The sequence below is a fragment of the Coregonus lavaretus genome (genome assembly GCF_964263955.1).
Source record: "Coregonus lavaretus genome assembly, chromosome: 6".
Taxonomy (NCBI): domain Eukaryota; kingdom Metazoa; phylum Chordata; class Actinopteri; order Salmoniformes; family Salmonidae; genus Coregonus; species Coregonus lavaretus.
Genome location: NC_139993.1, coordinates 51,704,955 through 51,721,724, shown reverse-complemented (window position 1 = coordinate 51,721,724; position 16,770 = coordinate 51,704,955). Strand labels below are relative to the sequence as shown.

Here is a 16,770-nt window from a genome sequence, read left to right as displayed (position 1 = left end):
GCAATCACTGATCAGATGACAAACCTATCATCACTGCAGATTGACTGTAGAATTGAAACCGGAAAGTTAAGGGGGAGGTTTGCATTAATTTTAGGTGGCATGGTAAATATTCCACCTGCTTCAGAGTTTAGCGGAAAGTTGTTAATGAATATGCATAAGCAATTCCTGAATATTAACTAGGCTAAAGTGCCTTTGTCTTCCTGGATTTGACAAGCTGTCAGAGGAGGGAGGGGCTTGTCTTTGATCTGAGACAGGAACAGGAAGCGGTGGGACATGACGAGATCGTTAACGTTGCCGACGATGATCAATAATTCAGCAATCACCTAATCAATCAGTAATCACATGAATTAAAATACTCTAACCATTTGCTGTAACTGGCACAGTTATATGAAACAGTCTAAGTAGCTAACCTCCACATTAAATCGTCAGCATTCATCTCTACTATCAGGTTCTTCTTTAACTGGCACACTGTCAGTTTGCCTAGCTTACTGTTAAGTTAGAGGTCAGCAGTCTTTTCAGCTGAAAGAATTCTGATCCATTTCATTCTTTCCACACTCTCTGTATTTCCTAGCCAGATGTAGCGCTGTGCCTTAAAGCTCTTCTCTTCTGTATTCAGAGGTAGTGGAATAATGAATCTCAAACACATCCACAATTCTCTGACACACATTTCCACACACGCCCTGAAGGATCACTATTTTTCCTCCACGTGACCACCTAAAAAGGTATCAATTATCAAGCATAACATTTTCATGAAAATCTGTGAGTAATGAGGAAATAAACAAAGAATACCTGATATACTGTAAAAGTACACAATACAACGTTCAACTGTGGTTTGCTATTAACTTAATTTAATTGTCACAGGTTTACAATTATCAGGTCAACCATGTAAACAGAGTAAGGAATGGCTGTCACAGACATCAATCTGTGATATTATTAGCATGAAACTGAACTGAAAAACAAGGGAAAAAGTCAGTGACCTCACCACAGACCACTCTCTGAATCACACTAAGGGCAGAGGGTCACTGCTTTAGGCTGTAACACACAGAGCTGACTTCTACTGTTCTGACCTCTTCTCTCACACAGAGTTGTCCCTCTCAAAAAGTGCAATTTTTTTTGTTTTAATGGTCCTGCCAACCTGACTACAATCTTTCTCTCTCAGCATGTATCAGCAGAACTCCGTGACATTGCTGACAGTGCTACAAATAGTTAGAAAACAAAATAATAATACATAACAAAAATATCAACAAAATAATAAAAACATATACAACATCTGAAAGAGTGTTAAGGCACACATAATCTGGCACAAATGGTGGGAGAGAGACTGATAGTATTAAGCTGTTTAACCACACTGTGTGTGTGTGTGTGTGTGTGTGTTAGTGTAGTGTATACACACAAACTATCTGAGCAGGCCCTTGTAGAGAGTGAGAGAGTGTCGTAGAGGAGGGTCCTGTTCTAGACAGAACAGTAAGTCCCTCAGAGAGACCCCAGTCACTCTCTGAACCCCAGCCCTCTGTAGTACTGACATAATGCCACCTGGCCCCACCTGAGAGAGAAAGAGAGGGGGTGGAGGGGGGAAGAACACCCCAACAAAGAGAGAGAGAAAGAGGGAGAGAGATAGAGAGAGAAAGAGATGAATGGCCAACAGAGAGAGGAGGAAGACACAAGGAGAGAGAGAGAGAGATAAACCCACCAACAGATAAAGCTTTCATCCTAAACCTTTCGACATCACCATTATGCCAGACAGCTTCCCTTCTCCCCCCTCCGTTTCTCCTTCACATTCTGGCACACAGAGGCGATGCCTGAGAGAGCAGAAAGGAAGGCCCTGTAGCGCTACAGAGGAAAGAGAGAGGAGGCAGGAGAGGAAAGCTCCTCAGGCTGCAGGGTCCTCTAGGTAACGCAGTTCAAAGGCAGCAGTTAATGTGTTCAGTTTACATAGCTTCATCTCTAAACCCATCGCCTGCAGGGCCAGGGAATTAAATAAACTCAGTTCAATTAGACGCTCTTTAACCTAAACTAACAGTCCAGCGCATGTCTGCTCCTTCGCTTCACAGGTCTAGTCTCCCCTGAATGTTGTTTCTTATCGGCGACACTAACACAGGTGTTCCTCATACAAGCATCCCCTGACCACCTGGTACATCCCCTGCCCACCTGATGTCAAAGATTGAAAATCAGCCACAGATACCATAAGATCACTGATAACCAAGAACCTCCATCCACTCTCTCAGTATAATAACACACACACACTGTACATACCTGGATTCCATTGGAGTCCAGTGGTCTCTTCCTGCGAGGTCCGATGGCAGCCAGGGCAGTGAGGTTGGCTTCTCTGTGCTGCAGCTGAGCCTGCTCCAACTGCTGGAGCTATAGAGAGAGAGGGGGGGGGGGGTTGTAAAACCCTCTAAAGCAGGGTTTCCCAAACTCGGTTCTGAGCCCTCCCCTTGGGTGCACATTTTTGGGTTTTGCCATAGCACTCATCACCAGCTTTGATTATTTGAATCAGCTGTGTAGTGCTAGGGCAAAAAACAAAAATGTGCACCCCTTGGAGGCCCAGGACAGAGTTTGGAAAACACTGCTCTAAAGGATGGGAAGTTGAGTGCTCATTAAGGAATAACTAAAACAGTGTGACGCTAGGGTAATTTCTATAAAACGATATACAGTGAGCCAATAAAGAATCACACTAGCTAAATCTCAACCAATTAATATATAGTGTTGTAAAGGTCACATAGCGACAACCTCACACACACCGTAGGTGTTTTAATTTGATTCAGCTTTGTGCCTGCCGCAGGCCTCAACTCAAGCCCCAGAAACAGACTCCATTAAAATTAGCTCCAATTACAGCTGTACCTTCTCTGGGGCTTGGATGTGTGTGTGTGTGTGTGTGTTTGTGTAGGGTGAGTCTGAACACACACACCCACACAGGCTGGGTATGTAAATGAAACTATTTTGTTGATTTCTGCTGTTGCCGTGGAGAGACCGCTGGGAACATTGTTGCTGTGAGCGATCCACCAACAGAGAAAACAACCTCTCAAAGTCTCTCCTCTCCTCCCTCTTTATTACCAGTACCCTACCGCTGGCTCTGTCTCATCTAGCTACAGCCCCATCCCCTCCAACCCCCCAGCCAAACATTACACACACACACATCTGATTTACTAAATGAACAATTAGTCTAAGAAATAGCAGGCATTATAGAATTCCCAAACATTACTTCTAAAAAGTATATATTAGGTTAGATGGGGTAAAACTTAAAGAAATGCTCCACCACTGTGCTATAAAATGAAGCTCACTTAGCAGCTACCAGTAAAAGCACAGAGCCTTAATGAGCTGATGAGGTGTGTGTGTGTTCTACTCGTCCATCCCTGGGGACAGCCCCTCCCTCTAACTGTTTGGAAATGGGAGTCTGATTGAAGAGTTAAAGCTGACGTGACGCAAATTCACGTAAAGCAAGCGCACACACAATTACATAACACACAAACCTCTTTGGCCCGTTGTTTCAGTAGTTGCTGGTCTGGGTCCTCAGTGTTACAGCGACTCTGTGAAGAAGAATAAAATAAACACAAACAGATGTTCACAGTCTGGAGGCAGCAGGGGTCTACAATAGTTCATCTAGACCAGACAGCTTAAGTAAGTAAGCATGAGTAACCATGTCCCTCAGCATACTATAATCATCCAGTCAACATTTGTTTTTAATTCCAATAACTTAATACACAGTAGCTAATATTAATAATATAGCACCCATCACCGCAAAATGCAAAATACTCCAAATCCCTATAAACCCTGTCTTAGTAGCTTCTTGACCCCTTGTCAAAACTGTAACCCCATAACTCTGCAACATGTACCCTGGCGATGCGGAGCAGTGTCTCCCTCTCCTCATCGTCTCTCCTCTGCTTCTCCAGACGCTCCAGCTCTTCCAGGAAGTGGAGCTGGGAACGCACGTTACTGGTCTGAACGTGACTGTAGTCCTCCTACACACAGAGACCATGAGGATTCTAGAACAGCTGTAGTACTAGTTGTGAAACGGTGTTATGGTTGTAGTATGTGTATTATGAGGGCATCATGTTGGTAATAATGTTGTAGTGCAGGGTTTCTGGAGAGCTACTGGGTGTGCAGGATTTCACTCTGGCCCTTCAGTAACACACCTGATTCACCTAATCATGGTCCAGCAGAGAGGAAGAGCTTGATAAGTTGAATATTCCAAATCTGGTGTGTTACTGCTGGGCTGGAACAAAAGCCTGTACTCCCCGTAGCTCTCCAGAATTGTAGATGGAGACCCTTGTTGTATTGCTAGTGTATGTCATGATGCCAGGGTAGGGCTGTTGTAGTGTGTATAATATAATGATGTCAGGGTAGGGCTGTTGTAGTGTGTAGAATATAATGATGTCAGGGTAGGGCTGTTGTAGTGTGTAGAATATAATGATGTCAGGGTAGGGCTGTTGTAGTGTGTAGAATATAATGATGTCAGGGTAGGGCTGTTGTAGTGTGTAGAATATAATGATGTCAGGGTAGGGCTGTTGTAGTGTGTAGAATATAATGATGTCAGGGTAGGGCTGTTGTAGTGTGTAGAATATAATGATGTCAGGGTAGGGCTGTTGTAGTGTGTAGAATATAATGATGTCAGGGTAGGGCTGTTGTAGTGTGTATAATATAATGATGTCAGGGTAGGGCTGTTGTAGTGTGTAGAATATAATGATGTCAGGGTAGGGCTGTTGTAGTGTGTATAATATAATGATGTCAGGGTAGGGCTGTTGTAGTGTGTAGAATATAATGATGTCAGGGTAGGGCTGTTGTAGTGTGTACAATATAATGATGTCAGGGTAGGGCTGTTGTAGTGTGTAGAATATAATGATGTCAGGGTAGGGCTGTTGTAGTGTGTAGAATATAATGATGTCAGGGTAGGGCTGTTGTAGTGTGTATAATATAATGTCAGGGTAGGGCTGTTGTAGTGTGTAGAATATAATGATGTCAGGGTAGGGCTGTTGTAGTGTGAATAATATAATGATGTCAGGGTAGGGCTGTTGTAGTGTGAATAATATAATGATGTCAGGGTAGGGCTGTTGTAGTGTGTACAATATAATGATGTCAGGGTAGGGCTGTTGTAGTGTGTATAATATAATGATGCCAGGGTAGGGCTGTTGTAGTGTGTATAATATAATGATGTCAGGGTAGGGCTGTTGTAGTGTGTATAATATAATGATGTCAGGGTAGGGCTGTTGTAGTGTGTAGAATATAATGATGTCAGGGTAGGGCTGTTGTAGTGTGTATAATATAATGATGTCAGGGTAGGGCTGTTGTAGTGTGTAGAATATAATGATGTCAGGGTAGGGCTGTTGTAGTGTGTAGAATATAATGATGTCAGGGTAGGGCTGTTGTAGTGTGTAGAATATAATGATGTCAGGGTAGGGCTGTTGTAGTGTGTAGAATATAATGATGTCAGGGTAGGGCTGTTGTAGTGTGTAGAATATAATGATGTCAGGGTAGGGCTGTTGTAGTGTGTAGAATATAATGATGTCAGGGTAGGGCTGTTGTAGTGTGTAGAATATAATGATGTCAGGGTAGGGCTGTTGTAGTGTGTATAATATAATGATGTCAGGGTAGGGCTGTTGTAGTGTGTAGAATATAATGATGTCAGGGTAGGGCTGTTGTAGTGTGTAGAATATAATGATGTCAGGGTAGGGCTGTTGTAGTGTGTATAATATAATGATGTCAGGGTAGGGCTGTTGTAGTGTGTAGAATATAATGATGTCAGGGTAGGGCTGTTGTAGTGTGTATAATATAATGATGCCAGGGTAGGACACCTTGAGGGCCATCTTGCGATGCTGTGCCACCACAGTGACTTTCTCCAGCAGGTCTCTGAGACGCTCCTGTGTGGCGTGAGACACCAGACTGATCACGTCTGACCCCACCTCAGACACTCCAAACTTCTCACCTGAGAGAGATGAACACACCATCATATAAAACCTTTAATTCTAAACATTTTGACATCACCACTATGCCACACTAATCCCATTCTGCTAATTTCTCCTACAATTTTGAAACACTGAGGCGAGAGGGAGATTCATTGTTTTCTCTATCTGAGGTTAAGAATGGTCCATTTCTAATCAACATTGCACCCTGCTGGTGACCAGAGGCATGACACCTATCTAAAGCTCAGAAGGAGTGCCGAAGTTGTACAGCTTTACTAGGTACCGGTGTGGAGGATGTGTGTGAGCAGTGGAGAAGGATTGTGGGTACCGGTGTGGAGGATGTGTGTGAGCAGTAAAGGTGGATTGTGGATACCATTGTGGAGGATGTGTGTGCGCAGTAGAGGAGGATTGTGGGTACCAGTGTGGAGGATGTGTGTGAGCAGCGGGGCTGGGGACAGGAAGGGTTCGTCCTGACAGGATCGTTCCACAGAGCCCACCAGCCCAGAGTTGGTTGCTAGGATACGGGCATTCTCCTCGCTTACGTTGACCCCAGCCATGGAGGCCACATCGTTGATGTCATCCTCCTCCCTAAGGTAAGCAAATAAACAGAGTTAACAGACAAAAAAAATCTACCTCAGACACACAAGATAACTGGGGTCTGGCTTAGAGTGAATTAGCGTTCAGTGAATAGCTACGCAATATTTGGACCCTCCATACATACTAGTGCAGTACACAACAGGCTCTGGTCACAAATGTATGTGTTACCTGAAGGAACCAACACTGTCCTTGAAGGGATGTCTCTGGGCTGGAGGAGGTGGGACCAGGAAAGGAGTCCGCCTGACAATAGCTCCTAGGGGGACAACAAGGGAGATGACAACATAAAGAACTGAGGAGAACAAGGCCTTAGCCAGTTGATGTGTAAGGTGTGGTTGACCTGTGTTGTGGTGCTGTGTGAGTGTGGTTCTACCTGTGTTGTAGTGCTGTCCTGACTGTAGGACCATGGGTTTGGCCAGGCTCCTGTTCTGAACAGACAGGTATGTACGGGCCGGGGCGGAGGTTGTCACAGCAGGCTTATACACCACACCTCTAGGCTGCTGGATCACCTGTGGTGGGGAAAACACACCTCAAAATGAGCCTCTGGAACACAATTAGATAAACCATTCACAAACCAGACCATCTGGACATGGATCTGATCTACTCAGGGAGTGAAGAATAATGCTGAGTGTGATGCTCCTAAAACTCCAAACGAACAGAACTACATCCACTCATACAGAGCTTTTCTTCTCACAGTTTGGGCCATTCGTGTATGTAAATGTGTTCTGGGCATTCACACAAAACTGGGGGCAATCACACTGTTAATTAAGGAAATACCATTACAGAAAATCTGAATAATGTTGTGATTGCTCTCCACATTATGAGTTTTCCCTCTGAAGGTGAGAGAGCTGTGTGTCTCTGTCTGCAGAGGGAAGTGTGTGTGTCTGCAGAGGAGAACTAATGAGAATCCTCATTTTGGGAACAGTAGCTGTAACCTAGTTAGTCCTCAGCCTAGGCTCTAACATAATTAGGCCTAACCTCAGGGCTCTGTGTGTTAGGAGAGCGAGAATGAAGACAAAGTGCAGAGAAGAACTTCAAGAAGTGAGCTGCCTGCTACACAACAGGGACTCTACATCTCAATTACACTAACTGGATTACTATGTAAACCTCAGGTACTTTATACAGGGTTGGAGTCTCCAAGCCCAGAGCTTTTGAATGGATATAGACCTGAGAATATAGGAGCCCTGACCTGGGATCATGCTTGACGTTTGTGTGATAGGTATATGGGTGATCGATAGGATATGTATGATTGGCATGTGTTGAATAAAAGGAATACCTTACATCCTGATGGAAACCTCTGCCTGACGCTTGGGTGAAAAGGGGTAACCATTGAGAGGGTGTGGCTTACTAGCTGGGTGGATTTGATTGGCTGGCCACTAGCAGCGCTGAGGTGGGCAGGCCTCGCGTTGGTGGAGAGGAGGGTAGGGGTGCGGCCTGGAGTGGGGGCCGGGGCCTTGGAGGCGGCTGGAGCCTGTGGCTTGGGTTGGTCAACCTCCTGGATGAAGAGCTGTGGGTTGGGGGTGAGCTGCCGCGCAGCTGGGAGACTTTTCTGGAGGCATGGAGTAAGGAGAGAGAGGAATAGAGAGGAGAGAGAGAGGAGAACAGAGAGGGAGAAGAGGAGAGGAGTAGAGAGAGAGAGAATGAGAGAGGAGGAGAGGAGTAGAGAGGCAGAAGAATAAGGAAGAGAATGTCCAGTCTGTGACAAGCTGGTTTGAACGTGTCTGTGGTCTGAATGTGTTGGTGTTTCTCTCTGATCACATCACCTTGAGAAAGGGCACCAGGTAGGGCTGGGGAGAAGACTTGAGCTCACGGTAGAGTTGGTCAGTGAACTCCTCAGGTTCAAGTCTCCCATCCTGGAGGACAGAAGACAGAGTGCCAGGGAAAAAGTGTGTATGAGAAAGCATTAGAACTTGTGATTATTATTCTAGTGTGAGCATGTGAGTGCGTGCTTTTCCCTGGTTACGAACCCAGTTAAACCCCCATTAGATATTTTTGTATATCTACTTCAGGATTAACAAACACCATATATTACATTTTAAGTACACAGTGCTGAACTGTTATTCAATAAGTGTTTAAAATGACACTTCTATTTTTCTTTACTCTATAATCCTGAGCCACAAGTTTGACTCCAAACAAAAAGGTTTTATATGAAATTAAAATTCTATAACTTTTCTTCACAGGAAGGCCACGGCACCCTTTACTTTCTCCTTATTGGAAGGCATAGTTTATGTATTTTAGTCTTACTCTAAAATGTTACTGTATATCCTCCTGAGACCCAGCAAGTCATTTTTATAATGGACATTTGTTTTTGGTCCGTATCTCTAAGGCCATACATGCCACTGTGTTAGGTCCTATTGTACCTTTGAGAGGACATTTTGGGCTTTTCAATGATATCACTTGTGGGGTTGTCACCTTAATCATTTTTTCTTTCTGATTCTTCAAAATGGCTACCATCACAATTAGCTACTTTTATGGTAAATGTGTGTAGTTGTGTAATTATCATTTCTGTGAGTTTGATATTCAAATTGTTTCTAATAGGTAAATATCTCAGGAATAGTTTGGTGGGTTTTCAGAGCAGTGTAATTCCCCCCCCCCCCCCACATTAAATAAGAGCTAAATAAGAGCTTGTTAATAAATGTCCTCTGTTGTAGACATCATGTGCACAAAGACAGGATGTGCACAAAGATATGGTTAATTGACCACAAAATCAACATTTTGCAACGGCCATATCAGTCTCCAGACTTAAACCCCATCGAAAACATGTGGTTTGAATTGAAGAGGGCAGTCCATAAGTGCGACTGAAGGATCTGGAAAGATTACGTATGGACGAATGGTCTAAGATCCCTCCCAATGTGTTCTTCAATCTCATAAAACGTTATAGAAAAAGGCTAATTATTTATTTATTTTTAAACCTCTTAAACAAAATATTTTTCTCTGAGCAACTGTATTAGTATAAAACAATATAATTTTCAAAAAACTGTGAGCATACATTATAGCTCGTTATCTGTATTATTTATTTTACACAGTGTGTGTGTACCAGCAGGCTCTTGACAAGCTCTCGGACGTTCTTGGCCATGTCAGCAGAGTGGGTCCCACTAGAGGCCAGCTTGATCAGCGTCACCAGGAAGTTCTTACACTTCTTCACATTCTCCAGGACCTCCTGAACAGAGAGCATAATGGGACAGGTCAGAGGTCATACTGAGCAACAGAAAGACATACTAACCTTGGGTGTATCCAAAGATGTGAAATGTGCCAATAGAAATGTAATGAATAGAGCTGACAAAATTCCCCACCTACCTGGCAGACAATCATTTATATTCTGCACACTATACATTACTATTTGAACATTCTGTAGCATTACACCTTAATGAACATGACCCAGAGATAACATGCTAAACAATAGCTTTAGCCAATCCCAGTCGGCGGTCTGACTCACAGGTGTGATGCTGGGGGGTGTGGCCCTGGGGGTGTTGGTGGGTTTGGTTGGGATGATGAGAGGACCAGGGCCAGGAGAACGGGTGACTGTGACAGGGGCCACTGGGCGGATCATAGGCCTGGGGGTCTGGCTCTGGCCTGCAGGAGGGGTCAGAACAGCCCCTACCACCTGGAGTGAAGCGGAGCAAAACACGCACGCACACACAGAAAATGGTAACTGAAAAGTCATAGTGGTAATGTCCAATGTTACTCCACTATATTAACCACTCTTTATCCACTAATCAAACCACTACAGGGACCATACCTGTAGTTTGATCATACACTAAACCAGAACTTGACCATTGCTTGAGACCAGAGATTAGCGTGCGTACCTTAACCAAGGGGGTTCTCTGTGCTGTGGTCACATGGGGGTTAGGAGGAGGAGGCACTCTGATCACCCCTGGATTCTCAGCTTTTCTCACGACAGTCGCTGCAGACACCTTTAAATGACATAACAGCTGGGTCTGTATTCAAAGTAATGCGGAAATCTAGTGCACACACACATTGACAGCCCTAACACACACATTAATCTTCCATTCACACTACCAGTCAAAAGTTTGGACACACCTACTCATTCAAGGGTTTTTCTTTATTTTTACATTGTAGAATAATAGTGAAGACATCAAAACTATGAAATAACACATATGGAATCATGTAGTAACCAAAAAAGTGTTAAACAAATCAAAATATATCTTATATTTGAGATTCTTCAAATAGCCACCCTTTGCCTAGATGACAGCTTTGCACACTCTTGGCATTCTCTCAACCAGCTTCATGAGATAGTCACCTGGAATGCATTTCAATTAACACATGTGCCTTCTTAAAAGTTAATTTGTGGAATTTCTTTCCATCTTAATGCGTTTGAGCCAATCAGTTGTGTTGTGACAAGGTAGGGGGGGGGGGTATACAGAAGATAGCCCTATTTGGTAAAAGACCAAGTCCATATTATGGCAAGAACAGCTCAAATAAACAAATAGAAACGACAGTCCATCATTACTTTAAGACATGAAGGTCAGTCAATACGGAACATTTCAAGAACTTTGAACGTTTCTTCAAGTGCCGTCGCAAAAACCATCAAGCGCTATGATGAAACTGGCTCTCATGAAGACCGCCACAGGAAAGGAAGACCCAGAGTTGTCTATGCTGCAGAGGATAAGTTCATTAGAGTTACCAGCCTCAGAAATTGCAGCCCAAATAAATGCTTCACAGAGTTCAAGTCACAGACATCTCAACATCAACTGTTCAGAAGGGACTGTGTGAATCAGGCCTTCACGGTCGAATTGCTGCAAAGAAACCACTACTAAAGGACACCAATAAGAAGAAGAGACCTGTTTGGGCCAAGAAACACAAGCAATGGACATTAGACTGGTGGAAATTTGTCCTTTGGTCTGGAGTCCAAACTTTGAGATTTTTGGTTCCAACCGCCGTGTCTTTGTGAGACGCGGTGTGGGTGAACGGACGATCTCTGCATGTGTAGTTCCCACCGTAAAGCATGGAGGAGGAAGTGTTATGGTGTGGGGGTGCTTTGCTGGTGACACAGTCTGTGATTTAGTTAGAATTCAAGGCACACTTAACCAGCATGGCTACCACAGCATTCTGCAGCGATACGCCATCCCATCTGGTTTGGGCTTAGTGGGACTATCATTTGTTTTTCAACAGAACAATGACCCAACACACCTCCAGGCTGTGTAAGGGCTATTTTAACAAGAAGGAGAGTGATGAAGTGCTGCATCAGATGACCTGGCCTCCACAAACCCCCGACCTCAACTCAATTGAGATGGTTTGGGATGAGTCGGATGGCAGAGTGAAGGAAATGCAGCCAACAAGTACTCAGCATATGTGGGAACTCCTTCAAAACTGTTGGAAAAGCACTCCAGGTGAAGCTGGTTGAGAGAATGCCAAGAGTGTGCAAAGCTGTCATCAAGGCAAAGGGTGGCTATTTGAAGAATCTCAAATATAAAATATATTTAATTAGTTTAACACTTTTTTTGTTACTATATGATTCCATGTGTTATTTCATAGTTTTGATGTCTTCACTATTATTCTACTATGTAGAAAATAGAAAAAATAAAGAAAAACCCTTGAATGAGTAGGTGTGTCCAAACTTTTGACTGGTACTGTACATAGTATAAGATCAGACACCTGTCACAGTTTATCAAACACAAACACACACCTGCGTGGCAGGTGGCCTGGAGCTAGGAGAGGTCCCAGTGCCAGGAGTTCTGGCTGCGAGGCCCTGGGCTGCGGCCAAAGCTTGTTGGGACACCAGCATCAGTTGACCACTGTCACTACGGATGAGCACCATGCCTGTTGACAGAACATCACATTAAAAGGGGCACTTCACTGCACCATACCAGTGTCTATGTTAAAAAGTGCCCCTTAATAGGCACACAGGCCCTTTCCCAATTAATCTTCCATTGATTCCTTGTGTCCTCTCTCCTCGGCTCCTTCTCAAAATTCATTGGAGGAGAAGGTCGGAGGGGAGGGACCTTGGAACTTCAATGCGGTTTGAGAAGGAGGCGAGAGGAATCGAGGAAGGATGAATTGAGAAAGAGCCACTACCTTTTTCCCCCAATATCACTACTCCCTCCACTTTGCTTTTCTATCAGTCCCAGGTGATGCCTAGGCAGGCACTCACCTGGCGGGATTTGAAAGTTGGCTGGAAGCTGGACAGACGTGGTCTGTGGGGGTCTGACGGATGCAGCTGGTTGCTGAAAAGTTGTTGGTCTTGGTATGGCTATCACTGCAGCCTTCCCCGGTGCCTGGGTCGCCGTGGCAACTCGAGTCACGGCTGGTCCCAAAGGAGAGCTCATGCGCGCCGGTGGTTGTGCACTCATGGTCACCGTTGGAGAGCTCACTCTCGGTCCCGCCACCACCGGAGAAATGGGTCTCGGTCCCGTGGTTGTCATGACCACCTTTGGAGCCGGGTTACTCACGACTGAGTTTATGGATGAGGTAACTGGTTGAGCGCTTGCCTGGACAGGTGCGACCGTCACGGTGGAGGTAGTAGGTGCAACATGCATCACGGACACGGGAAGCTGGGTGGCACTGGATCCATTATTTGCGTTCTGTGGCTGGGTTTGGCCAGGTTCGGGGTCTTTCGTTGTACCTTTCGAAATGGTGGCGGGGATTGCAGGGCTACTGACAGAAGGTATCGGGGCTTTGACACTCGCCCCCACCTGCACAATTGTGTCCGAGATATTCGCGGTTCCACTTCCACTGTTTGCCGGGGATGCCTGATTTTGAGTTTCATTTGTGGAGTTTTCGGTGGTTGGCATGATTTTTAAATCTAAATTGAAAGATATAATACATTAGTTTGTTATGATATCTCTCAGACGACCTCACCATATCAATCCTTTGGTTTTCGCGTGTGGTCGCTAGCTAGCTAGCGGGCTATTGACTAACACCACCAATAAACAGCAAGTTGACCAGGTCTAGTGAATTGTCGCAAATGCCAGTCTAGGATTCACAGAAAAACAGGACAAATAGTAGCAGGTTTTACCTTAGTGGTTTTCATTCATTCTTCTGACCCGCGCGCCCAGCAAGTGGCCACGAGTTTGTAGCCATGTGGAGCGCGCATGTTGATTCTGCAGGACGCTCTGAAAGCGCGAGGGATTCCCGTTATACTGTGCTTTCATTGGCTGGTTTACCCGATGACGTGAAAATATGACACCTGCACGCGATACCGGTGTTTCCCGGAGAATAAATGCTGCCTGGAAGCCAAACATCACCAAAGTTGAGCACTTTTACCATATTCAATTTCACTACATCAGTTCTGGAAATACTGTGGAAACCCATTATTTGCACACAAAAAAGGTAAGCAATAGTACATTTACAGTTTAGTAATTTAGCAGATGCTCTTATCCAGAGCAATTAGGGTTAAGTGCCTTGCTCAAGGGCACATCCACATATTTTTCACCTAGTCGCTCAGGGATTCGAACCAGCAACCTTTCGGTTACTAGCTCAGTACACAACTAAATTGCCCAATGCAATACCATTTGCAATCATGCATAATGAAAATGTGCATCTCTTGGTTCTATTCTATTTCCCGTGTAAGCAAATAAGAATGCACTGCTCACATCTCATTGTCCCATCAGGTCAACAATGCATAAGAGGAACCGTTCTTTTGCTCTTATCAACATAGAAATGAGACCCTTTTGAGCAGTCAAAAATACAAAGCACAATCTTTTATTATTCAAGGTTCTATTTATAAACAGCATTATTTGAGTCAAATGCTTCAGTTCAGGGTCAGCATAATGTGCTAACATAACAGTGAACAGAGAAGTAGTAGCCACACTACAGAACAAAATATAAAATGGAGACAAGAGTCAGTGTGTGTAGGATACAGGATGTGTGTAGGATACAGGAGATGTTTAACGTGTTCATTCTTATTGAAGCCTATCTTATCCTCACACAAACTGAAAACAGGTCATGTGACAGCCTAGTTTGATTTATGTGGATTTCTTCTGCTTCTTTTTCTCTGCCTCTTCCTCTTTCTCCTTTTCGATTTCAGCCACGAGGGTTTCGATTTCTTTAGACTCCAAAAGCTGATAGAGAAATATGTACAAAACAGGGAATTAGTAATGATTTTAAAAGACATGCGTCCATAGAATGAATAAGTTGTCAGTTAACTACTTTTAAGCTTTTAGTGTGTGTACCTTCAGTGGCTGATTCCTCCTGATCACTGCCAGCTCAATGTTCTTTCCTCCTGACTGAACAACCTGTGAGCATAGGGTCAGGAGGTTAGCATGCTGTTCATTACCATCAACCACCATTAGTGACTTAGTTGCCCCATTCACATTATAGGGTCGACATGAACCATATTGTGCCAGCTCAGATATTTTTTGTTTCACATTGTCGTTTCCAGCAACTATGGTGGATGCGTAATCAGGCCAGCCTAGTACAGCTTGTCTTGTTGGCCTTAGTGTGAATCAAGCAACTGTTAGTGCTTGTGTTAGCCTACCTCCAGCAGGGCTTTGATGGCCAGCTTTATAGCCTCGTTGTCAGTGGCGATGGCCTCGTCTGTGTAGTTCTTCTCCAGAAACTCCCGGACAGTCTTTGCACTGCGACCGATGGCATTGGCCTGCAGGGGAGAAGGTCGAGAGAGGTTACACACAGAAAATGGAACATTGAGCAACCCTGCAAAATAGTTAGGCTGAATAAACCACACACCCAAAGTGAAGAATTAACCAAACAGGTTGGATAAAGCCAGCATTAGTGTGTGGGCCTGTGTGTTATGTTTTCTACTCATAAAGCAGGATAGCAGAGTGTGATCTACTGGACATAAGAAAGAATGGTGCTACACACCTTCCAGGCATGATATGTTCCAGATGGGTCCGTTTGGTAGAGCCGTGGGGTTCCATCGTAGTCGAAGCCCACGATCAGAGCAGAGATACCAAAGGGTCTGCGTCCGTTACTCTGTGTGTAACGCTGAAGGGGGGGATAAAGAGAGAGACACATTCTTACTCAACGGGGGTTTGACTGTGTGAGAGACACTACCTGCATGGGTCATGTTCATTAGGCACCAAATGGAAGAAACCTGAATGAATCAAGGATGGACTACCACTACCAAGAAACACTCATTTCTATTTTCTGTTGCAAAACGTTTTACTGCAGTGTTCCCTAATGAACACGTCCTTGATTGAGTGTGGCAATGAAGAATGTTCATACCAGTGTGTTTTGCATGCAGCCTACCTGTTTGAGTGTGGCGATGTGGCGTGTGATGTACTCCACAGTAACAGGGTCCTCTACAGTAAGCCGGTGGCTCTGACACTCCACCCTGGCTCTGTTGATAACGATACGAGCGTCGGCCGTCAGACCTGGAAGGACAGAAGAGAGGGACAATGTCTGAGTCACAACATTCTACATTTCAGACCTTTTACTCAAAACTGACACAAAATGCCTGATCTTCCACAAACTAAAAAGCAGGCCTTGCATCTGAAATCAAATCAAAGATTATTGAAAATCAGTGAGATATAACTACAGCAAGGCTCAATAATAACTAGTTTGCTAGGCTAATCAGATTGATAAGACAGGTGGTTCGGACTGGGTGTATGACTAAATGTTTGTTATGGATGGTTTTACCTGCAAATGCCATACAAACATGATCGTCCAGTGCACATATCTTGCGTACAGTCCTCTCCTCTTGGAGTTTAGCTACAGACTTTTTCTCAACACCCAGAACGACAATGTCTTTCCCTCTGATGCCCACCTACACAAAAGAACAATGATTTGTCAGCATATTACAATTTTCTGATATGCGCAGTGCGACTGCAATAAAGACGACCTGGAACAAAACCTGTGTTTGCTAGCTAGTTGGGCTAGTTGGTAGGTTAGCAATTACATGCAAGTCATGCTGTCCCCGCTGAATGAGTATCTCGTTGTTAGAAAGTTAGCTAGCTAGTTAGTTAGTTGAATTAGCTAGATAATATACTTCTTCACAGACATAGTAAATTGTCAGTTCAAATTCACAAAGCAAATGAAGTATGACAAATGCAAGACTGAATGGAAAGTAACTCGTTAACTAAAGCTAACGTTAGCCTTGCTAAACTGGCTAATTTAGCTAGCTAATAACACTCACCGCAGTAGAGCCTTTTTTCACAGCCTCTTGTGCATATTCCACTTGAAACAGGTGTCCATCGGGGGAAAATACTGTTATAGCTCTGTCATATCTAGCGGCCATATCTAGCCACTATGAAAGGTTAAAATACGAAGAAGTGTTCACTTGCTAGCTAAATAAACCGCTAAGGATTTGGACTGGTACAAATCTGCGCATGCGGTTCTAGCTACACACAGAAGGGGC

General features: G+C 44.3%; 2 protein-coding genes across 2 annotated transcripts; both read right to left on the bottom strand.

Moving 5' to 3' along the window:
- Window positions 1-1,396: 1,396 nt before the first annotated feature.
- On the bottom strand, window positions 1,397-13,246 carry taf4b (TAF4B RNA polymerase II, TATA box binding protein (TBP)-associated factor; the record flags this gene model as incomplete). Its single annotated transcript, XM_084163664.1, has 15 exons — window positions 1,397-1,543; window positions 2,254-2,361; window positions 3,474-3,530; window positions 3,837-3,962; window positions 5,793-5,923; window positions 6,319-6,488; window positions 6,666-6,750; window positions 6,868-7,003; window positions 7,843-8,043; window positions 8,258-8,347; window positions 9,532-9,654; window positions 9,931-10,098; window positions 10,301-10,408; window positions 12,142-12,275; window positions 12,607-13,246. 15 exons carry the CDS (start codon window positions 13,244-13,246, stop codon window positions 1,397-1,399), a joined length of 2,424 nt encoding a protein of 807 aa, XP_084019790.1.
- An 894-nt stretch (window positions 13,247-14,140) lies between these two features.
- Window positions 14,141-16,770, bottom strand: LOC311131608 (proteasome subunit alpha type-7). Its single transcript, XM_084164676.1, has 7 exons — window positions 16,549-16,770; window positions 16,053-16,179; window positions 15,663-15,787; window positions 15,276-15,398; window positions 14,932-15,051; window positions 14,627-14,689; window positions 14,141-14,515 (listed from the first exon to the last, which is right to left on the bottom strand). Exons 1-7 carry the CDS (start codon window positions 16,648-16,650, stop codon window positions 14,420-14,422), a joined length of 756 nt encoding a protein of 251 aa, XP_084020802.1. The 5' UTR covers window positions 16,651-16,770; the 3' UTR covers window positions 14,141-14,419.